The sequence below is a fragment of the Archocentrus centrarchus genome, chromosome 8 (assembly GCF_007364275.1).
Source record: "Archocentrus centrarchus isolate MPI-CPG fArcCen1 chromosome 8, fArcCen1, whole genome shotgun sequence".
In the NCBI taxonomy this organism is placed as follows: domain Eukaryota; kingdom Metazoa; phylum Chordata; class Actinopteri; order Cichliformes; family Cichlidae; genus Archocentrus; species Archocentrus centrarchus.
The window spans coordinates 10,908,922-10,932,629 of record NC_044353.1 but is presented as its reverse complement, the minus strand read 5'-3'; the positions used below and the strand labels follow the sequence as shown (position 1 = coordinate 10,932,629).

At 41.3% G+C, this 23,708-nt stretch overlaps 3 protein-coding genes and 1 non-coding gene across 7 annotated transcripts; all 4 read left to right on the top strand.

The window, feature by feature from the left end:
- Positions 1-3,137: 3,137 nt before the first annotated feature.
- LOC115784479 (ran GTPase-activating protein 1) lies at positions 3,138-12,703 on the top strand. 4 transcript variants are annotated; one of them, XM_030735708.1, is made up of 16 exons: positions 3,138-3,269; positions 4,043-4,162; positions 4,281-4,408; positions 6,732-6,791; positions 6,899-7,078; positions 7,169-7,303; positions 7,565-7,723; positions 8,465-8,578; positions 9,216-9,315; positions 9,507-9,591; positions 9,908-10,046; positions 10,473-10,589; positions 10,701-10,806; positions 11,252-11,340; positions 11,491-11,612; positions 11,973-12,703. In XM_030735708.1, the coding sequence occupies exons 2-16, from the start codon at positions 4,051-4,053 to the stop codon at positions 12,052-12,054; spliced, it is 1,728 nt and encodes a 575-aa protein (XP_030591568.1). In that variant the 5' UTR covers positions 3,138-3,269; positions 4,043-4,050; the 3' UTR covers positions 12,055-12,703. The 4 variants fall into 4 exon arrangements, with proteins under 4 accessions (XP_030591568.1, XP_030591571.1, XP_030591570.1 ...); XM_030735711.1 differs by having other exon boundaries at positions 11,491-11,655; XM_030735710.1 differs by lacking the exon at positions 3,138-3,269 and adding an exon at positions 3,280-3,394.
- Positions 12,704-13,809: 1,106 nt separating this feature from the next.
- On the top strand, positions 13,810-18,865 carry chadla (chondroadherin-like a). The gene is made up of 11 exons (XM_030735855.1): positions 13,810-13,922; positions 14,259-14,414; positions 15,283-15,477; positions 15,554-15,709; positions 15,809-15,954; positions 16,109-16,347; positions 16,522-16,796; positions 17,273-17,609; positions 17,705-18,057; positions 18,285-18,451; positions 18,568-18,865. The coding sequence occupies exons 2-11, from the start codon at positions 14,259-14,261 to the stop codon at positions 18,863-18,865; spliced, it is 2,322 nt and encodes a 773-aa protein (XP_030591715.1). The 5' UTR covers positions 13,810-13,922.
- Positions 18,866-19,520: 655 nt separating this feature from the next.
- Positions 19,521-19,592, top strand: trnaq-cug (transfer RNA glutamine (anticodon CUG)). The gene has a single exon. It is a non-coding gene; the product is annotated as a tRNA-Gln (tRNA).
- A 144-nt stretch (positions 19,593-19,736) lies between these two features.
- Positions 19,737-22,780, top strand: rbx1 (ring-box 1, E3 ubiquitin protein ligase). The gene is made up of 5 exons (XM_030735856.1): positions 19,737-19,866; positions 20,713-20,791; positions 20,939-21,009; positions 22,341-22,426; positions 22,610-22,780. Exons 1-5 carry the CDS (start codon positions 19,762-19,764, stop codon positions 22,620-22,622), a joined length of 354 nt encoding a protein of 117 aa, XP_030591716.1. The 5' UTR covers positions 19,737-19,761; the 3' UTR covers positions 22,623-22,780.
- The last annotated feature ends 928 nt before the right edge of the window (positions 22,781-23,708 follow it).

Sequence of the window (23,708 nt, the reverse complement as noted above, 5' to 3'; positions counted from 1 at the left end):
GTTCAGGACTTGCACAGTATTTTATGTTATCAGTCCTGGTTTCTTTTGTCAGCAGCACTTGTAGGTCATGTGATGATTCCAAAGGCCTGAAGTCAAACCTCAGCTAAACAAATACACTCAGGTATTTAAAGAACAGATGTAAATGTATAAACCCTCAAAAATGAGCATCTAAAAAAAATTCAATCCAAAATTGACTGAATTATTGAATTATGAAAAACATTAATGTTTATATTCATTTCAGTAAACGTCTTTTTCTCCTTTTTTTGTCACATAACAATCTTTGCTGTATTTCCACCTATATTTTTATTTATGTACAAAACACTGTAGTGAATAAATAGAAATAATGAAATGAGGGTGACTATAGAGTGGTGTTATGTTGGTAATATGGTAAAGATTTCAACAAGTAACAACAACATTACTGTACCCTGCTTTTTCTGTTGCATTAAGCCAAAGGCTCCGAGTTGATCAGTGAATCTTGTTTGTGAAGGAGATCACCAACTTTGTCATTAAAACAATGGCTTGAAATTAAATTATGATAAATCATATCGCTTCAATCAGAGCTGTCAGACAGGTGTGTATGAATCAAGTGATGACGGGAAAAGTTAAATATATAAAATCGACCGTTTGAATGATTGAATCAGCCAATCAGAAGCTGGTAAAGTGGAAGCTTCAGACTAAAAACAACAAGGGCAATGAAGATTCCTTCATAATAGTGTGATAAAGTAGTGGTTAACTCCTGGTTCATATTCATATTTGTAAGTAATATTAAACCCTTTAAGCAGACAAAGACAAAGCTTATTTCTCCCCAGACTTGAACAACAGGCTGTGCTCTGAACTGAGCAAAGTCCATTTCAAATGGACTTTCAAACAGGACATCTCTGCTATAAACCAACACAGCACTCTATAAATCCTGCTGTGTGCTTAAATTTCAAAGACAAAAAAGTGAACTGCAAATCACACAATCACTGGGCACCGCATCACAGTCATATCTCACAAACATGCACAGTGACATTCTCAAGAATGAGAGCAGTTTGACAAACGGAGCCTAATAAACATGTCAAAGACCCACCTGCTGAGTTATGCCATTTGGGGTGAAGAAGGTGCCTTTTTCACCCCCACACACATCTATAACATATTGGAAAGAGGCCCACCAGCAGATTGCTTTATGGCACCATCAAGTGTCTGAAAATACATGTGCAGTACTTGGAAGAGAAAACATGCACTTTGAACTCCTGATTCTATGTGATTACTGACTGATTGAGGATGCATGCAGGCATAAGTGTTCACAGCTCAGACTGTAACGTTTACAGTCATGAAGGACTGTCTGAGATTAAACCTTCTGGTGATCATAAAGACTTTTTCTTTGAGGGTCCAGTGCCCAACTGCAGGGACTTTATTTTACTGATAAGGATGTAAAGTTTAAATAATGCTACATTTCTATTGCTATTGCTAAAAAAAACAAAGAAACGTATTAATCCTATAACAATGTAAATGAAAATTAGTGAGGAAGTGAGGGCAACTGTGAAGAAGATGAATAGTGGAAAGGTCCCTCGTGATGACATTCCTGTGGAGGTATGGAGATGTCTAGGAGAAAGGGCAGTGGGCTTGTTTAACACAATCCTGGAGAGTGAGAGGATGACTGGAGAAAAAGTGTACTGGTACAGATTTTTAAGAACAAGAGCTGTAGTAACTATAGAGGGATAAAGCTGAAGATAAGGTAAAGAGTTGCTGAAGCTAGACCAAGGAGAGAGGTGACGATCAGGGAGCAGCAGTATGGCTTCATGCCGAGAAAGAGCACTGCTCCAATGCTTGCTTTGAGAGAGAAGTACAGAGAAGGTCAGAAGGAGCTGCACTGTCTTTGTGAATCCAGAGAAAGCATATGATAGGGTGCCAAGAGAGGAACTGTGATACTGCATGAGGAAGTCAGGAGTAGCAGAGAATTATGTGAGGGTGGTGCAGGACATGGATGAGGACAGTGAGACAGTGGTGAGGTGTGCAGTAGGCGTGACAGCTGGATATAAGGTGGGGGTGGGATTGCATCAGAGACTGGCTCTGAGCCCCTTCTTATTTGCAGTGGTGAGGGACAGTTTGGTCAGTGAGGTCAGGCAGGAGTCTCTGTGGACTATGATGTTTGCAGACAATACTGTGATCTGTAGTGAGAGCAGGGAGCAGGTGGAAGAGAGTCTGGATAGGTGGAGATATGCTCTGGAGAAAAGAGGAGAGAAGAGGAGTGCGTGAACAAGAGGGAGACAGGTGAAAAGGGTGAATATGCAAGGCGCCAAAGTACTGAAGTTGGATGAGTTTAAATACCTGGGGTCAACCAATGGACAGTGCACAAAACAGGTGAAGAAGAGAGTGCAGGCAGGGTGGAGTGGGTGGAGACGAGTGTTGAAGATGATTTGTGTCAGAAGCAGAGCAGCAAGAGTTAAAGGAAAGGTTTACAAGATGGCAGTGAGATCTGCTGTGATATATGGTTGAGAGATGGTGGTGCAGACAAAAAAAACAAACTGGAGGTGGCAGAGTTGAAGATGCTCAGATTGGACAGGATTAGAAATGAGTACATCTGAGGGACAGCTCAGGTTGAGCAGTTTGGAGACAAAGTTAGAGAGGCAACGCTGAGATGGTTTGGACATGTGCAGAGGAGGGATGGTGAATATATTGGACAAAGGATTTTATAGATGGAGCTGCTAAGAAGGAGGAAAAGAGGAAGACCACAGAGAAGATTCATGGGCATAGTGAAGGAGGACATGCAGAGGGAAGAAGATCTCAATAACGCTGCAACAGGTTCGTATTTTTCACAATAAATATGAACTGATCCGAATACAGTAAAAGGAGATCAACAAGTAGACATATTGACATATGATAAATATTTATTTTAACTGTTTGAAAAGCTGACATGAGAAAATATTTTAAAGATTAATGGATTATTAACATCTCAGGATTTCTTGTGCTTGCTTTGGTTCACTTCCCGGCTGACCTTCCCATTTTATTTTGAAGAATCAGGTGATGCTCTGATGCTGGGGGCTGCCAGTCTGACGACAAATTCAAAACCTCAGTAGAATGAAAACGAAATTTGATCTTATTGATTAACGGCCATATTTAAATTATTTCAACTAGAGTTGAGAGTTTTTCCTTACCAGTTGGTGGCGGTAATGCACCATTTCACTGTTTGCCAACCGCCATTAAAACTCACAAAGAAGCAGAATAGGCGCAAGTACATCGAGGGAGTGTTTCACTGGACTGGATTCAAGCAGCACGGCAGTGTTGTGGTAATGACAGTATTCATCTATATAAAGAGTAGGCTAGCGTTTAGCTAAAACTCAGGGAAGAGTGTCTAAAATATCTAATTTAACCCGAGGGCTGGGACTAATTCTGGGCACAGGCGGACTGAAAGGTTTGCATGACCGAGCTGTAACCACGCTGTGGCTCACCGTGAATGTACCTTTGCTAGCGAGTTCTTGTTTCCAGTTCATAATCGCGTAAGAAGTGAGATAATTTTAGCATAAAAATGGATTATAAATTTCAAAAACGACCCTAATGGCTCCACGGACACGAGCCTGTTAGGGTGCGCGCAGGTGTGTTAGCGTAACTGTAGCAACAGTTAGCTCATGCTAGGCGCCGGTTGCTTGTAAGAGGAAATCTACCCCAAAACAACATTCAGTCTCGGGGAAGGTGAAGTCAGCCTGCTGTCTCTGTCCATGCGTCAGGCAAGCATGCAGAGTGTAGAAGTGATGTAGAGGACTTTCGAAGGTAGCGGTTGCTTCTGGAGCTTCAATGTTTTTCAGACATAAATTCTGTTTTTGGGGTGGATTGTACCCTCGGTGACACGACCGCGTTCGGCGGTTTTTGTTCCACGGTCAGGTGAAGCAGGTTTTCCAGAAAAAAACATAAACAAACCCAAAGCAGGTTGGTCACGTGCAGCTGGTAATTTGGAGTTTAAATGACACGTGTTAAATGTTTTTGCTTTGCTTCTATGAGCACCTGTTGGACAGAGGTGGACAGAGATTGTTATGAAGAAAAATTAAGTGATGATTTTCCTCAGTTCCCAGGATGGCGACAGACATTGTTGCGCAGTTGGCTGACTCTCTGGCCAAAACTGGAGTGGAGGATGGAGAGCTCAGTTACAAAGGTCAGGGAAGAAAGCTGGATGATGCCCAGTCAGGTGAGTGTCACTTAATTACTTAAGTCGAGGTTTTAATTATTTTTCTTTCTCATCTGTTTACCTTTTTAAAATGTGATCAGTGAATGTTGTTATAACCACCCCACCTGACTCTGTGTAGTGGAGGAGATGGTGAAGGAGATCCAGGACTTTGAGGGTTTACAGGCTCTGAGGTTGGAAGGAAACACTGTAGGTGTAGAGGCAGCACAGGCCATCGCTAAGGCCCTCGAGACAAAGAGTGCATTTCAGGTGAGACAGTTTACTCTGTTCATCATCTCTGTAACCATACAACAGGTTCATTTTACTCCACGATAAATATGAACTTATCAGGATGCAGTAAAAATAGCTTTTAGAAGTTCAGGGGGATGTCATCAAATTGCTTTATCATGACAAATATTTTAGGCATGAAGAGCTGGAATGGGGAAATGATTTGTACTTTTAGTGATTATTAGAGTATAGGGCTGCAACGATTCATCAAGTAACTCAAATAACTTGATTACAAAAGTCCTTGAGGCAAGTTCTTACCTTTTGATGCTTCATTTAATCCATGCAAGCGTGAGCATTTCTCCCATATTTGTGACTAAAAATAAATTGGCAATACAAATGTATTTAGGAGTCACCTGTGTGAATAAAAAGTATTACAACCTTAAGACCATGCAGCGCCCAGTTTTCTCCACAAAAAGACTGACGACAGCAGCAATGAAGATGATGCTGTCATCGTTTAATGTCTGCAGAGACAGGTGGAGGGGAAATAAAACGCTTTTTCTAGCCTCCAAAAAAAAACAGCATTTGTAGTCACCATTAAACCTTTACTGGGAAAAAGCTGGAGGAATCTTCATCAAACCACCCGGTCAACACGCTCTAATGTGAAGAAAATAGACCTTTGTAGCTTCATACCATCCACCACAGTGTGATTTACACAGTCAAAATCTACTGTAAAGATACAGAAGTTAAAATCAAATATGCAGATGAACTGTTAACTTAGTCTGACACCATATTTAAATCAGGGAGCTGCTGACGGCAGCCGTCCTGTTTTATAGGGCAGCGAATCTTAAAGGGGAGCGTGAGGGTGTAGGAGACCATGTTTACATTATTTAGCACGTTTAGGTTAACATAAGATATAAAAAAAAATATATTAATTAAATTAATATTTAAAAATATCAAAATAAAAGCTTTTTTTTGTAAGCCAGTAAAATTCTGTTAGGTCATGTGCTGTTAGGCTGGACACTGAATTATTATTAACATTAATTAGACCAAACAAAAAAATACCTTTGGTTATGGTCACCTGACCCAACCATGCCCAACCCCCCTGAGCTATAATACTTTTTGAAAGGTTTTGATATATTTTTTTATTTCTATCCCGTCTATTTATTCTGCATGAGACTGTTGTTTTTTTTCCACAGCAAGCATGGCTCACTGTACTGCTGTTTGCCTCCATCGTGCAAACCTCATATTTTTCATTGTTCCACTCAGAATTCTAATGTCTCATACTGAAAAGTCATTTGCTGGTGAATAGAAATAGAAAGCGTCTTGAAATGAAACACGTTTTCTGATTGGTCGATCCTAGCCATTTGTGTGACGCATGAGGAAAAACACCCAAGCGAGGTAGCGACCAAAATGGAAGACACCCCCCCCCCCCCCCCCCCCCCCCTTCCCCCAACACACACACACACACACACACACACACACACACACACACACACACTCCGAGGAGAGCAAAAGCAGCATCGGTTCATTTTGCGCAAATGTAAACCTGTCAGAGTTGAGATCCACAGGATTAAGCCAGTATCCACATCAAGGACGCTGTTCTCTGTCATTGAAATGCTTCACGGTCAGCGCTCTGGCAGCAGCAGGCAGAACTGAAGATAAGTTTAGGCATGCAAAATAAAAACAAACCCTACCCACTTTTTATTCCAGAAAAATATTACTATAAAATAAAATCTTATTCCTACCTCCCCACCTGTATTTTAAAATCTTTGTTACCCTAACCAAAGGTGTTTCCTTTGTTTGGCCTTATTAAGATTAGTTGTTTAAATTGATTATTATCTTTAATTATTAACACCTACAGCATCGCAGCACAACAGATCTGACTTTAATTTTCCACATAAATACAGCTAAAAGATTTAGTTCTTTTGACAGATACTGTGTCCAGGTAAACTATTAAAATGTGGCAATTTATAATATGTAAACCAATGAGCAGTTCACTTTAAAAGACCTGCCTTTTTTCTCTTTTTAATATTTACTATTGCTTTTTAATAAAGACAAATGTATTTCTTATCCAATTACTTGATTAATCAATGGAAAAATCAATTACTAAAATAACTGATGGCTGCAGCCCTACTAGATTTAATATGTGCTGGTTATTTTTATATTGATTAGTGCAACAGATCCCACTGCGGATTAGTAATGGATTCTCCAATCTCATTGTAAATTCTGTATAATGACAATAAAGGCATTCTATTCTATTCTATTTGATTAACTGCCCTGTCAGCTTCTTTATGATGGAATATAATCAAGTTGATCTCATGGCGCCCACTGACTCTGTTCATCTCTCCTCACTCTCTCTCTTCAGCGTTGTTACTGGAGTGACATGTTCACAGGTCGCCTGCGCTCTGAGATCCCGCCTGCCCTGGTAATGCGTTACTATCCATGTCATCACGTTAAGGCTTCCAGTCAGGCTCAGGGTTTGTTTGTTGTTTTGGTTCACTTCCAGGCTTACCCTCCAACTTTATTTTGTAGAATTCACTGGGTGATGCACTGATGCTGGCAGGTGCCAGGCTGACTGTTTTAGACCTCAGTGACAATGCGTTTGGACCAGATGGGGTGAAGGGCATCGAGAACCTGCTAAAGAGCCCCACCTGTTACACATTGCAGGAGCTACGGCTCAACAACTGCGGCATGGGCATTGGAGGCGGCAAGGTAAGTCTGGAGATGAGATGTGTACATGTATGTTTGAGTGTATAAATGGATCATAGATCACGATCACTGTTCTTGTTTTGTACTCCTCAGATTTTGGCTGCTTCATTGATCCACAACCATAAAATATCCAGTGCAGAGGGAGCCCCCATCAGCCTGAAGGTGTTTGTTGCAGGAAGAAACCGATTGGAGAATGATGGAGCCACTGCCCTCGCTCAGGCCTTTAAGGTAAGACTCCTTTAGCTCTGGGGGATTACAGCAGAGTTCGCTCTGAAGACTTGTTGCATTGATAGGCTACATTTTGAGTGTCACTTTTTTATAATTAATTAATTATATCTGCCATCACCATCTGCCAGTTTATGCTGTCAGAAAGATTCACAGTAGATCTTCAAAGCTGTAAGAGTCTTTTATTGCACACAGCTGCCATTCTCTGGGTAAAAATAATATCTGTAAGCAGAGAAATTGTACAACTAAAGTTTGTCTTCCCAGCTTATGGGCAGCCTGGAGGAGGTTCACATGCCCCAGAATGGCATCAACCACGCGGGGGTGACAGCACTGGCCGATGCCATGCAGCACAATGCAGGACTTCGAATCCTCAACCTGAATGACAACACGTTCACTGAGAAGGGGGCTATCGCCATGGCTCAGGTACAGATATGTAAGCGAATAGTAGTTGCATATCCTGACAGTGGCGTTTTTATTGTTGGTTTTATGGTTTAAACAGAGTTTAAAGTATTTGAAAATGTGCATTTCCCAGGCCTGGAAAAAAAAAAACTCGGAGAGTCTTGAAAAAGGCCTGAAAATTTGGTTCATTGATACCTGTACAAATGAGTTTGACTCATTTATAAGACACAGAGGGGAAAAAAAATCTGCATTGGTTAAATAACTCTTTCAAGTTTGTGCTGATTAAATCACTTCATGTCATTCTGCTTCTTATGTTAATGAGCCTCACAACTCTCGCAATCCCACTGAAGTGACGTCAGTGTTACTGGACACTACTGTGTAAATGAATAGAAAGTAATTGAGTAGCGTTCTTTGAGTTTGATGCATTTTATTCTGTATACGTTTTGCCAGTGTTTGAGCCTTATTGAATGTTTATTTTGGATCAAACCAAACTGCAGTGTTTTAACGGTAAACAGGGGAGTAGATCAGAAGCAATGGCATATTATTTCTTCTTCCCCCCTTCAGCTGGTGTAGCACTAGGAGCCAACCAAAGCCATGTTAGAGATTCGGTTCAGTCAAATGTCTGGCCAGTATTCGCTCTCAAATCCTGACGAATATAATTACTTGAATTCATGAAACAATGCATGCATCACCATGAGTTGTACTAGTCATTTTCACAGTGCGATAATGGTCAGGCTGCTGCAGATAATGTCTCTCTCTTCACAGGCCTTGAAACACTTGCGCAGCATCCAGGTGATAAACTTTGGAGACTGTTTGGTACGACCGGAAGGAGCCAAAGCTATTGCAGAGAGCGTGTCGGAGGGGCTGCCTATCCTCAAGGTGAACTAATAAGTTGCTGTTTTCCTACCATCCTGACATTTCAACCGGGCGCACAGTACGTGATGGTATTAGGGCTGCAACGATTCATCGAGCAACTCGAATAATGAGATTATTGAAAAAAATTCACAACACAAATTTTTTTTGCTTCCAAGCTTATTTTAATCCACAGTTCTGTGGTGCTCAGTTGGTACCATATAAGCACGAGCATTTCAGCCACATTTGTGACCAAAAATAGATCTGCAATAGAAACATATCTAGGACCAAACATGTTTAAAAAAAAAAGTATTCCAACATTAAACCTAATTAGCCCCCAGTTTTCCAGCAAAGAGACTGATGATACAACAGCAGCGGCGAAGAGATCGCAGCCGTTACTGAGACGGTGAACTCCGGTACAGCGATACCTGCAGCAAACGAGAGAGAGTCTAAAGGGAGGCTTGGGGTGTATTGCTCATTAATAAGACTGAAGTATTTTTTTTTTATCCAATTAATCGATGGAATACTTAATCACTAAAATAACTTGCAGCCCTACTAGGGAGATATTACCATGTGACTCTAGTCTTGCCTGAGTATAAAAGATGGCTAGTTTTTGTGTGACACCTTTCTCCTCCCTGAATAAATGCTTCTTCCTCTTCCACAGGAGCTCAATCTGTCGTTTGGTGAGATCACAGAGGATGCTGCTCTGGCTGTGGTGCAGGCAGTGAAAGACAAGGGCCAGCTGGAGAAACTGGACCTAAATGGTACAAAAATAGCAAAACTCTGAGTTCTGGGATAAATGCGTATCTTACTTGATATTTTTAGTTTAGTTTTTTCAATAAGTTGTTTCAAATATGTATGTTGTATTTTCGCTGTATTTGAGACATTATATAGGGATGTTCTTTTGCTGTATTTGGCTCCATGGCTTGTGTAAAATGATCCTTTTGGTTTTCAGGTAACTGCTTCGGAGAGGACGGCTGCAGAGCTTTGAAAGACGCCATGGAAGGCATGAACATGGGCGAGCTTCTTGGGTCGCTCAGGTAAATCACAGCTTCCTTTGACTTGTCTTCTTAAGCTGCGTCTACACTGGAAGCAATTCACAGCAATGTGGCAACCAGAGATCTCAGAAAGTGAATGACATGTAGCAACTATGGGCAACTGCTGGCAACCCGAGGACCTGAGATGACCGTTGATTGAGAAATGACCTAGTAGTAAATACATCAGAGGGTTACCTAGACAACCGGAGCCTGAAATGTCAGCACGCAATCAGCTGTCAGAGCTAATTGCTTCCACTGTGGACGCAGCTTTAGATGATGAAGTCCCTCTGCAAAGTCTTCACTGCATCTTCTTCTTCAGTGATGATGAGGGTGAGCCAGAAGATGATGATGATGACGATGAAGATGAGGATGAAGATGACGATGAAGAAGATGTGGATGAGGAGGAAATAGAGGAGGAAGAGGAAGAAGAGGAGGAAGAGGAAAGCACTGGCAACAAGGTAAGACGTGTTCATAGCAATAGTTGTAATATGAGTTGACTCAAGTTAAATGAGGAAAACAGCATAAAATGAATCTATAATTATATATATATATATATATATATATATATATATATATATATATATATATATATATATATATATATATATATATATTAAATTACAACTGTTCCCATCACTATGAGGGGAACAAATCTATACTTATTCTATGTGTGTGATATAATAAAATGGCTTTAGTCAGTCCAAATAATGAATAAACATAAATTGTTAAACTACCAAAGGATGGCACCACAGTGTTTAACAGCAGCTGCAATCTGTACTGAATATGTGACGTGAAATCTAAAAACTACACTTGCTGCTGTTGTATGTACACATTTGTTTGGTGTCTTTTCATTGACTTTCTTTTCTCTTGGCCTCCTCTCACAGTTTTCCACCCCACAGTCAGCACCTCGACCCCCAGACGTCTCCTCCTTCCTCAGCTTTCCCTCCCCTGACAAACTGCTTAAACTGGGAGCCACGAGGGCATTGCTTATTGCACAACAGGTATCAAAGAAATCTCTTGAGCTGCGCAGTTTCAGCTTAGAACGCACCTTTAGTCTTATGCAAGGATCTGCCAGTTCTTTAATGGGTAAAACTTCCTTCTTCCGGGTCCAGGTGGATGTTTCAGATGCTACAAAAATAGCTGAAGCCTTCCTCAAGATTGCGTCTGTGTACAAGGAGGACAATAATGATGTTAAGAATGCAGTGTTGGATAGTATTGGTAAGATGCTTTGTTGTGGTTGTTGTCATTGCTTACTGATGCTTGACTTACATGACATTCATGTGCTCTGATTATTTTGTACTGAAGTGTTGAATGTTTTTTTCTTTTCATATAGTACTTTGAGTATTACTTGTAAAGCATTCTGTGTTATGCCTTTAAAAGGGGACCTCTGCTCATTTTCAGCTATTGCAGCAGTTTAAAATAATCCTTATTTATCTTATACTGGGCCATGGAGAAGCCCTGTCTACTCTCTGAAACAACCTGCTTTAGCTCCTCACAGTTTAGCTCCTTTCTTTCATATGGTTGGCTGCCCCTTGCAAATGAAAGGTTTTTACGGAAGGTGGGCGGGGCTTCTGTGCTCTCAGGTGTTATAGACTTCATACAGAGTAGAAAAATAAACGGAGCGTTTAAAAATCAGCTTGTAACGATGTCTTTGTTCTCACAGATGTCCTCCTGAAGAAAGCGTTCACCTCCCCTTCCTTCCAAGGCTACAGCTTTGTATCATCTTTGTTAGTGCTGCTTGGACTTATCAAGGTACATGAACACTGTAAAGTGGATCTTCTGTTAGCCTCATGTTCTCTGCAGGCATCACCCAAGCCCCCTTTTTTTTTTTGCTGTTTCTGATCCTCCTGTGTTCACGTCTTCGGTCCTTTGTCCTCCTGTGCTGTCCTCCGCGCTGCTCAGAGCGAAGATAAGGTGAAGCCTGTGATCGTGGTTCCTGGCCACCTCCAAGCCTTGGAGTATGTTGTTCGACAGGACTACTTCCCCAAAGAGAGCGTGGCTGTGCTGGAGGCCTTCATGTCCCGGTAAGGACGTGACAGAATGAGCCAATCAAAAGGCAGCTTCCAGGTACAAAACACCATGATTACTATCCTTAGCAACAAAGTACGTACTTGAATGCTTCTGCACCAGGTGTATAAATGGACAGATGGTGGATGCACTGGTTTTGGCTCACTTTTGTGTTGGAGAGGGTTCATTATATTCTTTATTAAATCATTTATAGAGTCAAACATTTTATTTCGGGGGGGTGGGACAATAAATGATCAGCATATTGTTGATTTCAAGGTGTTTCACAGGATGCCAGGAAATCACCAGACTTAAAGGAAAAAATATAGTAGTAATAATGGATAGATAATTGGATAATCTCCATGTGTTATCATTTTTAGGAATAACAAGGCCTTGGAGTCATGTGGAAATGCTAAAAACAGCCTCCAATCAACACTGCAGAGAATCCGGTCTCAGAGTTGAGGACTGTGGACGTGTGCATAGACTGATTATTCATGGACCTTTGGAAACCAGCACACACAAACCCAAATTAAAAAACAGAGGAGCACTTGAGAAAAACACTTTTTTTCCCCTGGACTTTGGACCTAACTCAAATGTGTATTATGAAATAGAATAAGTTCTAATGGTGTGAAATTGCTGAAGCCCTTTGTGGATGCTCACATAACCACCCGACAGCACTGACACCTTGGATTTCACCCTCTTTGTATTCTGGTGAAGAAGAAAAGGCCTCGCACTCCACAGATGACAGAAAAGCTGTAAACCAGGATCAATGTGGACTCTGCACCTTCAGCTACTGTGGCTTCTATATTTCATTTCCACCTTTTGCTGTTATCTTGATTCATATCATGCATTTGTTATATATTCACAGATATGGTCAATTTGTGATGATATAAAAATATCTTTTAACAAGCAGAAACAAGAGTGTAACATACCACATTTAAATACTTTAAATAAATTGAAACGTATTTTTAGGACACACAATTGTTGATGAATTTGTGCTGCGAAGTCTGTGCATACTGACTGCACAGAATTTCTACAACCCCAATTTTGGGGGAAATAAATGTCTTCAGGGGCTTCTGTGTAAAGTCTAAATAAAACCAGGATGCAGTGATTTGCAAATCTCATAAACCCTTATTTTATTTACAATAGAACAGAAAATGTATCAAATTCTTCTTTCATTCATTCGGGAAAGGCCTTACACATTTCAGCACAACAATGCTGAACCGCATACTGAACCGCATCTAATACAACTGCATGGCTTCACAGTGGAAGAGTCCAGGTACTGAACTGGCCAGTCTGCAGTCCAGCCCTTCATATGACAAATTTGACAATCCCATATTGGACAAGAATGGGATAACATTCCTCTCCCAAATGTCCAGCAGCTGCTCTCCTCAGTTCCCAGTTGGACACACATCCATGTGAATGTTTGGGTGAAGTGCTTTTAACGGGTGCTTTTTTTTTTTTTTTTTTTTTTTTTTTAGCAGAGTAAGGGCTTTTCTACATGGCATTTCTAAACATACTAGTTTTCTTTAGAAAGCATAAATTATTTCTATTTGTACACAATAACAGAATTATTTCAGAAAAAAATAAATAATCAGGGTCAATATTATTATCTCTGTGAAAAACTGGCCATAGCAGAAACCACTGCTGTGCAATGATGTGCTTTAACTTTGTGATGCTCAAAGCTATAAAATCAAGTTAAACCTGAGGGTTATCTTCCAATTTACACACAGTATAAAAACTTCACGAGTTTGAGCTTCACTTGAGAAAGAATCGCGCCAAAAACAAAAAGAAATCAGTTTAGACTTGAGACAAATAATTGCTGCTGCTCACAAAGCAGGAGATGGATCTACAAAGATATCACAGTGTTTCCAAGTGTCAAGAACTGGAGTGAGAAGCATGCTCAAGAAATTCAAAGAGAGCCACACAGTACAGAACAAACCTGGCAAAACTTTTTCTTTTTTTCTACCAGAATAGATGTTGATGCAGGTTTTTTTTTTTTTTTGCTGTTACAGCCCTGATTTTCCAAACCCCAAATTAGTCATTCAGTCTCATGTATCAGCGAATCCAGTTGTTTGCTTCTTGTGCTTCAGAAAATGTGAAGCCAGTGTGTTAATTTGCAGAGAGGGGATGCAGAGATCAGGGGTCACCACAAAAGAATTTATCAGAGCCTTGTTTGTTAGCCGGCTGGACCACAGGCTGTAAGCGCCGGACACACTCAGAGTGAAGTAAAGTCCTCAGTGGATAACTAAGGCCCGAACTGGCAGATTCAATCCATCTCTAATTCTTGTTACCAAGGAACAAGTGACAGTGCAGTCATATGATTGAAGGTAAGCCAACCTGCTTGTTTTCAGTGAGTCTGGGTTTTGATTTTTTTTGGGAGGTTAAACTTGTCACATGGTATCATTTGGTGTTAAGATATATTTAAGATATTGAGTAGCAAATAGTCTTTGATCATCACCTGTTAAATCTATGTTTTAGAAATGACAAAGGATAGGATGGTAAACGAGCTGGAGAATGTAGAGAGCAGAGTCTTTCAAAACCCAAAAATGTATCATTTTGCTTGGGGAATGTCTAGAAGCTTCATAACTTGCATTATAGTTTTGTATCTCCTCACCCTTTAGCCTCTCCCCTGATTGTGTTTCTAACTTGTCTGACTGGCACAGATGCAGGTTTTCTCTGCTGTATTCCTGCTCATTTTAACACTGGCTATAACCGTGGAAGCCAAAACATGTCCCAGAGAATGCAGCTGTGACAGCACCAAACTCTCAACGGTCTGCGTTGGCAAGAACCTAACAGAGATTCCCCCGACTATAGAGGAGGTGAGGAATTCAGTCATTTTGCCGTGTCTCCTGGACAGCTGAGGACTGTTTGGTGAATTCTGGATGTTCCTTTAATTTGAATTTTAAGCCTGCTTACATGCATTCACACTGCTGTGTAAATATACAATTGGAAACACCAGGATGTCTGATCTTATTTTTAATCTAAGCCACAATTATAGACAGTAAAATCTGACCTGAGCATGATGGAGGGAGCATAATGTTCTGGGGTTGTTCCCTCAGTGCTTGGATGCCTTACAGTGAAAGAGGAAACACTGATGTAAGTGATACAATTACACCCCCGTTCCAAAAAAGTTGGGACGCTGTTTCAAATGTAAATTAAAAACAGAATGCAATTATTTTTCAAATCTCATAAACCCACATTTTATTAACAGTAGAACACAGAAACTATATCAAATGTTTAAATTAAGAAAATGTACCATTTTAAGAAAAATTTTGGCTCATTTTTAATTTCAAACAAGTTGGGACAGGGCCGTGTTTACCTCTGTGTAGCATCCCCTGTTCTTTAAACCACAGTCTGTAAACAGCTGGGAACTGCTAGACTTTTTAGGAGAGGAATGTTGTCCGATAGAGGCTTCTAGCTGCTCAACAGTCCCGGGTCTCCTTTGTCATATTTTTCATTTCATTTTGCACCATGAAATGTTTTCAACTGGCCAACAGTCTTGACTGCAGGCAGGCCAGTTCAGCACTCAGACTCGTCTACAATGAAGCCAAACATTATGCAGTTTAGTTAGCTGGTCTTATTATTTGAAAGTACATACCATTACCAGATATAATGCCACTAAGTAGGCTCACTCTGATTTCCGTCCTGTCATGTAATTTTATGTCCAGTATTCATTGTTTCTTGTAGATTACAGTGAAACTCGACCTGAGGAATAACAACTTGCAGGTGCTGTCCAGGGGGGCATTTTTGCACACACCCTACCTCACCCACCTCAACCTGCAGCGCTGCAACATCATCGAGATAAAAGAGGGCGCCTTTCGGACTCTTGGCCGAGCGGTCTCTCTAAACCTGGCCCATAACAAAATTGAAATCCTCTATCAGGTACCGTCAGGGGCCAAAAAACACTGTTTTCCCTCTTGGGTCTCGGAATTATGTTCTCCCCTTTTCACTGTTGCAGGAGTCCTTTGACGGCCTCTCCTCGCTGAAAGAGCTGCATCTGGACCATAATCGTATTGAGGAGATCCAGCCTGGAGCCTTCACACAGCTCAGCTTCCTCAACGTGCTGGCCCTCAGCCACAACCAGTTGGTTTACATCCCCAACATGGCCTTCCAGGTACTCAGAATTATGGGTAAAGACTTTAATGATCTTTCCAAAATGATCGGGGGTGTTTGGGAACATGATTCCACAACAGTCTGACTCCTCCTCCTCTAGGGGCTGCAGAACATCAAGTGGTTACGGCTTAGCCATAACTCTCTGAACAACCTGGCACCTGAGGCGTTTGCTGGGCTGTTCACCCTCAGCCGCCTGAACCTGGATCACAATGAGCTGCAGTTCTTCCCCACAGAGACAATGACAAGGTGGGGCAATCTGAATGATTATTATGGGAAGTACTGATGTGTGTGTGTGTGTGTGTGTGTGTTTTAATGCATGTTTATTATTAGATAGCCAAAAACTCAACATACTGACCAGAATACTTAGAATTTTACATTTCCATGTCCTTCACCTGGTAAGACTTCGTGAGGTCACACGCCTGGACATGAGCCACAACCCCATGATCTACCTCGGGGAAGAATCTGTCTCCATGGCAAAGCTTACACACCTCTACCTCAACCACATGTCCCTTCAGGACCTCTCAGACAAGGCCTTCTCTCAAGCCCCGCTGCTCACACATCTGGACCTCAGCCACAATCAGCTTCGGTATCTGGAGCCTCCGTCAGGCCCTAAAGAGCTCACCAGCCTCAACCTGACTGGTGAGACTGTATGCTGACATTTTTTTGAATTGATGCAAACTTTAAAATTTAAATAAGAGGCTTTCATTTTTCCAAACTGTGATCTGTACATGATCATACCAGGCCAAGAAAGATGATAGTATAACATGTGTCATCTTTACCTGCTGATCAAAGTGTTTCCAACCGTTTCTAAAGGGAACCCAATCTACTGTAACTGCTACATGCAGCCCCTGAGGCAGTGGGTAGGAGTCAGTGGTGTGAAGCTGCTGGGGGCCTGTTCTGGACCTCCCCACCTCTCAGATGAGCCGCTGCAGGCAGTAGCTCCTCTGGACCTGCGCTGCCGCAGCAGGGAGGGATCACCTGTGGTGGAGGAGGAGGATGAGGATGAGGATGGAAGAGTCCCACCTACAGTCACAGTCACAGCCAAGCCAAAGCAGAAAGCCAAGTGTCCAGCAAACTGTGAATGTGATGTGAGTTGGAGACAGAAAACACTTCTGGGATGTTTTTGTGCATTTCCACAAGTGTACTGTGGCAGTTCACCTCCAGCATTTGCTGCTCTCTTGAGAACAGAAGCAGAAAAAGACTTTTTTCAGTTTCTCATAGATTTGCTGTTTTGCCACACTCTCTCTTTGCTCACAGCATTGTTTGCTGCCACATTGAGAAGCCATTTTCAGCAAATGAGGCTCTAAAAACCCACAGTTTGAAAACTGGAGATACTCAGTGTTGGTAGGTAGCAGCAGCAGATGTTTGGAGACCACAAATAATGCTCAAGAGGTCTTTAATTTAAGGCTAATACCCCATGCTAAAAGGCAGCTGTTTTAATAATATGTTTATCAATGTCTCAGATTACTGGGATACGCCAGAATTTTCTTTAGCTCCCCAAGTGGCCAAAAATTATTTCCTCTGAGATGTACTGCATATATTACATTCAAATTTGATCCTCTAGACTGAAGCCCAGCATGCCACCTGTGAGGGTCGGGGGCATACAAAAATCCCGCGAGGCTTCCCCGCCAAGACGCAGCTGCTGGACCTCCGTGTTAACCACTTCCACTACCTTCCAACCAACAGCTTCCCGGGCAGTGGCCAAGTTGTTTCTCTTCACCTGCAGTTCTGCAAAATCCATGAAATCGAAGGCGGCGCCCTCCAGGGGATGAAAAACCTTTTGTATTTGTATCTTTCTGACAATGACCTCAGGTCCTTGGACCCCAAGGCCTTTGCTGGAGCTCCCAGGCTCACCTACCTCCACCTGGAGAGGAACAGGCTGGCACAGTTCCCTGGGTCAGGTCAGTGGCTTGTCACACTAAGTCAGCCTCTGCATAGATACTATCTGAAAGAAACGCTGAAACTAAAATGTGGCTGTTCTGTGCCTTTCTTTTAGCTCTGTCACTCTTACCAAGTCTGTCTGTGTTACACCTGGAGGAAAATGCCATTTCTAAACTTGAGGCCAGTGGGTTGCCCTCCTCTGTAAGCTCTAAACTTAGCGAGTTATACCTGAGCAATAACAACCTAACTGTTATTGCCAAGGGTGCTCTGGACTCTGTCTCTCTAATTGCCCTTCACCTGGATTCAAACCAGCTGACTGAGGTGCCCACTCACGCGCTGCTTGAGACCCCAAATCTGCAGGAGTTCAATCTCTCTAGAAACTCAGTTCACTGGGTGGGACCAAAAGCTTTCCAGCCCATATCCCAAAGTCTGAAGAGGCTTTACATGGATCACATGGGAATGGAAAAGGTACGAGAGACTGTTTTAAGCTAACAGTGGATAGATTCCCATATCATAAGTTACTTTGCATCATGTTTATGTTTTCTCAGCATTCAAACCCCAGCCTTTAAGTTAGGCTTTCAATGTTTAGTCTAAACATGACTACTGCACATGTAACATTATGTGTTGATTATTTACTGCATTGAGGGCATGCTCAAGACACAGAACTTGTTTTATACCATTTTATATTGTACCAGATCTCCAGGGATGCTCTGCTGGGGCTGGGTTCGGGGCTCCAGACTCTGACTATGAGAGGAAACCAGCTGAAGGAGCTTCCTGATCTGAGCCCACTCAGCAACCTGGAGGTGGTGGACCTGCGAGACAACCCGCTGCAGTGCGACTGCTCCCTGCTGCCTTTACGCAGGTCAGTATACAGTTTACCTGGGATCTGAGTTAAAATGAACTGACAGCATTACTGAAAGTAATTGATTGAGGGGTTGCTCTGTGCTTGACCTCTATCTCTTTGCTTCTGTGGCTCAGGTGGATGGAGAATGTTAGCTTGGAGGTGGCTGCAACCTGCGGTCACCCTCCTGACCTCAGAGGTCAGAAGGTTCAGGACATCCACATCTTCAAGTCCTGCCCAGAGAACATCTCTCCTCCAGAAAAGACTGTTGTGGATCCAAAAGTGGTGAAATCCAAACCAAATGCCTTGAAGTCTCAGAAGGTCAAAGCTAGGCCTGCACAGCCCAGAGGTAAAGTGGTCAAACCACCCAGGAAGCAGCCTCAAAGAAAACCTGGGACACCAAAAATAACAAAGAAGAAGAAGACACTGAAATGAGGAAATATAACATTTTTTTCTTTTCTTTCTTTCTGTAATAAACATGAGCATTAAGGTATTGGGTTTGTTGAAAGCTACAGTGTTTTTCTAAATTAAAGTGTTGAAGTTTACAGCCATATAAGTCTTGGCGAAACAAGCAAAACAATCAAAGTCAAAGAGGAAACCTGAGCAGCAACCGGCCAATCTTTCCCCATTCTGTCGGATATCCTATAATGCTACACTGATAAGGTTTTTTGAAAGTGAACAAAAACACATTTAGTTCAAACTGCAGAGGAGGCCATCAAGAGAAAAACTACTATGCATAATGCAAAAATGCATATTTGTTGATGTACCTAATAATTTACAGAGGCTAAGCGTAAGCCTATGGGTGAAATCAGGCAGGCCATGTTATCCTACACTATCCCTCTTTATGTGGGACTGCACAGCAGTGTCCCACATTCATTGTGACAAAAGTAAACACTGTCCTGAGCTATGGCTGTATTCACAAACAGAAGCTGAAAGAAAAGGAAGTGTACAAAAACTATCACAAAAAATAACGTTATCTTTCATTTATACTAAAAATAAGTTTATATCTTATATATACCCTTTACATGAACAAGACAACACGGTTTGTATAATTTATTTATTTATCAAGAGTCCTGTTTGCCCTCATGGCGGTTCCATGGTGTAATGGTTAGCACTCTGGACTCTGAATCCAGCGATCCGAGTTCAAATCTCGGTGGAACCTAGTGTTTTATTTTTAACAAGGTAAGAGAGCTTAAAATTAATTTTTTTTAAAAAACAACAATAAAAAATCGACTCTTATCTTAATTATTATTTTTTATGTCTTCATATTTCGACTTACTATAATTTCTCACACTTGCCGGCGGAAGGAACGCAGCAGCTTCCGCCTGCCTATGTTCATACGTCAAACTTTTCCGTTCAAGATGGCAGCAGCAATGGACGTGGATACACCGAGCGGTACCAACAGCGCTAGCAAGAAGCGATTTGAAGTAAAGAAGGTACGACTGCATAAAGTTACTTAGCGGGCAGTTCTTAGGATGTTGTTTAATTTGACAAACTTACGTGAACACAGTTCACTCCCGCTGACGTGTTAGCCTTCTGCTAATCCTAGCGCTAAGTCACTGTAGCATAATGGCAGTTAGGACAGGAGGTTTGTAGCTGCCAGCATCAAATAGCCACTTATTTGCACACCTAATTAGGGGGCGAGAATAAATATAAGTGAACCTTAGCGATGTGATACATCATAGTTATTTCTGGGTGTAATCAGCAGAATAATAAGCTGTTCAAACGGTAACCCGGCGACGTTAGCTTAGCTACAGCTCATATTTTTTTGCCTTTTTTTTTTTTTTTTCTAAATGTTAATCTATACTTTACATTTATCTACACTTATTTTATATTCCCAATCTTGTCTCGTTCTTACGCTTTAATAATCTAGATTCAGAATGATCTAATTAGGGCCCATGGCTTAAATGAAATCTAATGGTATCAGTACTTACTTCGCTCCTCTGAGTTTCACAGTAACATGGGGAAGTGGGTAAGGCCCACTTACAGACACCATAACATGCTTTTGCTTTTGCACATCAAAAGACATTTGACGCCCATAATGAACCACGTTTTAAAAGTTGTAAACCTTTTTGAAATAAGCAAGCCTTTGATTTACATCATGTAAACTCAGGCCACAGCAGTTTGTGCACTGCTGGCCCTCTCTGCGGTTCAAATGAGAGGATTCAGACATGTTTAAATTATATTAAAAGTCTTACTACATCTCTACATCAGTTTCAAAAAGGCAGCTCGCAATGAATTTCATCTTATATATTTGTGCGACTATTTATTTTCCCCTCCAGTGGAATGCTGTGGCGCTTTGGGCCTGGGACATTGTGGTGGATAACTGTGCTATCTGTAGGAACCACATTATGGATCTCTGTGAGTTCACTTTGACATTATTATGGACTCTGATCACTTATTTGATGCACATTTTGACTGTAAATTAGATTTTCTTATCATTGTTAGTGATATAGAACTTCTGCAAGCTGCATTGCTATGACACATTTCTCTTTCCCCCTCCATCAGGCATAGAGTGCCAGGCCAATCAAGCTTCTGCAACCTCTGAAGAGTGCACTGTAGCCTGGGGTGTTTGCAATGTAAGTTTCCATACCTGTCTCTAACATCTAAAGTGTGATCAAAAAGGTCTGCAGACAAAAAGCTGAAATTGTACCTGATTTAAATCTGGTTGATCTTTCATTGTTTGGCTCACTCTGTGCAAGCAAAGTCCTGTTCTGGCCATTTGCCTTTTTGTTTCATTCTGGATCTTCTCTGCTCTGTGTGTGATTGGGAAGAAAGTGTGTCTAAAATTCATTTTGGGAAAAAAGGACAAAGTTGCAGAAAGCCAAATCTGGCAAGTAGATTAGCCGTTTCCACTAAATGAGCTCCCTTGGACACGCCAGGATGTCACAAAACTGAGTTTTCAGAGTGTGACCCTGCAACACTGAAAATGGTGGTTGATGCTCTGTGCAAATCCGACATCCGTATTGAAAATATGCACATTTAGAAGGTCAGATCAGGACTTCTAGGGAGCGATCTTAGAAACAGCAGGAATGCTTCATGAGGAGATTAACTTGGAAGCTCCAACACTTACTGGACAGTCAGCTCCACTGCCACACAGACAAATATAGGAAATCTGTCATACCACATGCTGCCACCCTCTATAATACTATAGATCTGTCTGGCAGAGATGATCTCCCTGATAGTGTTATTATTGATATCATTATTATTCACTCCAACTGCTGTAAGAATAATTTCCCATATATTGGATCAATAAGTTATTTCTCTTCTCAAATGTTTTTTATCGGTGGAGATGACAAACTCTGACTGCTGCTCATATGTTTGGTCTGATTAGGCTTGAAAGCATTTGTCCTGTAGATGTTCATGATTCATATAAACCAAAAACTGTCTGCATGATAAGCCACAGAAGTGGGAGGAATAATGTTAAAAGCCAAGATTATTACTGTAAGTTCTTTTAATGATCCATTTAGCGTTTTAGTTCCCGCACTGATCAGTGTTTTTAAGAACTTAATCATGCCAGACTCATGTAACTGTACATGTTGTTACATGACTTTATTAATGAACACAGTGGATTTAAATTGATGGTTTTACTGTATTAAAGCTTACTGAATCCCTAAATATGGCCTTAAATAATGTGGGCTAGTATGATCCTCAGGTCAGTTATTTTAACCCAGATGATTTACTACTTTGGTTTAAATGGCTCTTTGTTTTCCAGTTGTGCCTCACAAACTTTTATTGTTGTACAAGGTATTAGAGAGTACAGGAGAATTTATGTATTATTTATGTAGCTCTCTTATAAAGTAAACATGGAGAAAAGTATCGTCTGTTTTTTCACTGGAGAACCTGGTTGTTGTAAATGACATCCACGCTTGCATTGTTTCACCATCTTTCTACTGTTTCTTTTTCCCAGCATGCTTTCCATTTCCACTGCATTTCTCGCTGGCTGAAGACCAGACAGGTGTGTCCCCTGGACAACAGGGAGTGGGAGTTTCAGAAGTGAGTACCATGTATTATATTACACTATGCAGACTATTACTGTGTAGTACAGTTGCAAGACTTGAAGGGGAATCCTTGGTTATTGCATCTGACCATTTGTTGACCCACAGGTAGATGTTGTGATTATTCTTTAAAACTGAACAGCTGTACTGAAAGCACATTGTGTCTCTCATGTTTTCACAGATATGGACACTAACTGGATTACTGCCCTTTGTCAGCTTCTGCAAGTGGCACCATCGTTTTTTGTTTTTTTTTTTATTCCCACCCTCTTATAAAAGCTGGCTGTTTTATTCTTATGTGTTTTTGTTTTGGTATGTTGTAAGTACATAAATAAACATCAATCTTGTCCACAAACACAGCCTCTTTAATATGCTGGTTGTGCAGCTGCACATTTTCTGTGGTTGTGGGCAAACGACTCTGCTAATGAATGAGATTTTAGTGGACAGAAAGCCGTCCACTGTGACGGTCAGATCAGCTTTGATAAGAGCGTGGCCTGACCCTGTGCTGCAGAGCGGTAATCCTCTGGCTGAAAGGAGATGTATGTGGATTAAGTAGCCGGGTGACCCACTTACCCACAGACCAGATTTACTGAAGCACCTTTAAAGGCCCACATTTATTTTTCAATTTCTGTTAAACTAAGAGTTGACAGTGTTATCAAGTCAATTAGAAATATCCACCTGACCCGTTATATTGGTGCTAAAATGGTCAGTCAAGAGGAAGTTAAAACTTCCAGTAACTAAATTAAAATAAAATATTGGTAAAAATTTACATCCTTTCTTTGTAGCTTCAAGTGCTGGTCAAACAAAGGAAATTGCCACTTTATTAGGCACACCCTGCCGGTACTGGGTTGGACTCCCTTTGTTTTCAGAACTGCCTTAATTTTGTTTCACAGATTTGACAAGGTCCTGGAAACAAGAGATTTTGGTCCATGTTGAAATGACAGCATCACACAGTTGCTGCAGATTTGTCAGCTGCACATCCATGATGTGAAGCTCCTGTTCCACCACATCCCAAAGGTGCTCTGTTGGATTGAAAACTAGTGACAGTGGAGGCCATTTGAGTACAGAGAACTCTCAGTACGGTTCAAGAAACCAGTTTAAGATGATTTGAGGTTTGTGACATGGTCCATTATCCTGCTGGGTGGAGACATAAGAAGGTGGGTACACTGTGGTCATAAAGGGATGGACATGGTCAGCATGCTTTCATTTACACCAAATTCTGACCCTGCCATCTGAATGTGGCAGCAGAAATTGGGACTCATCAGACCACACAACAGTTTTCC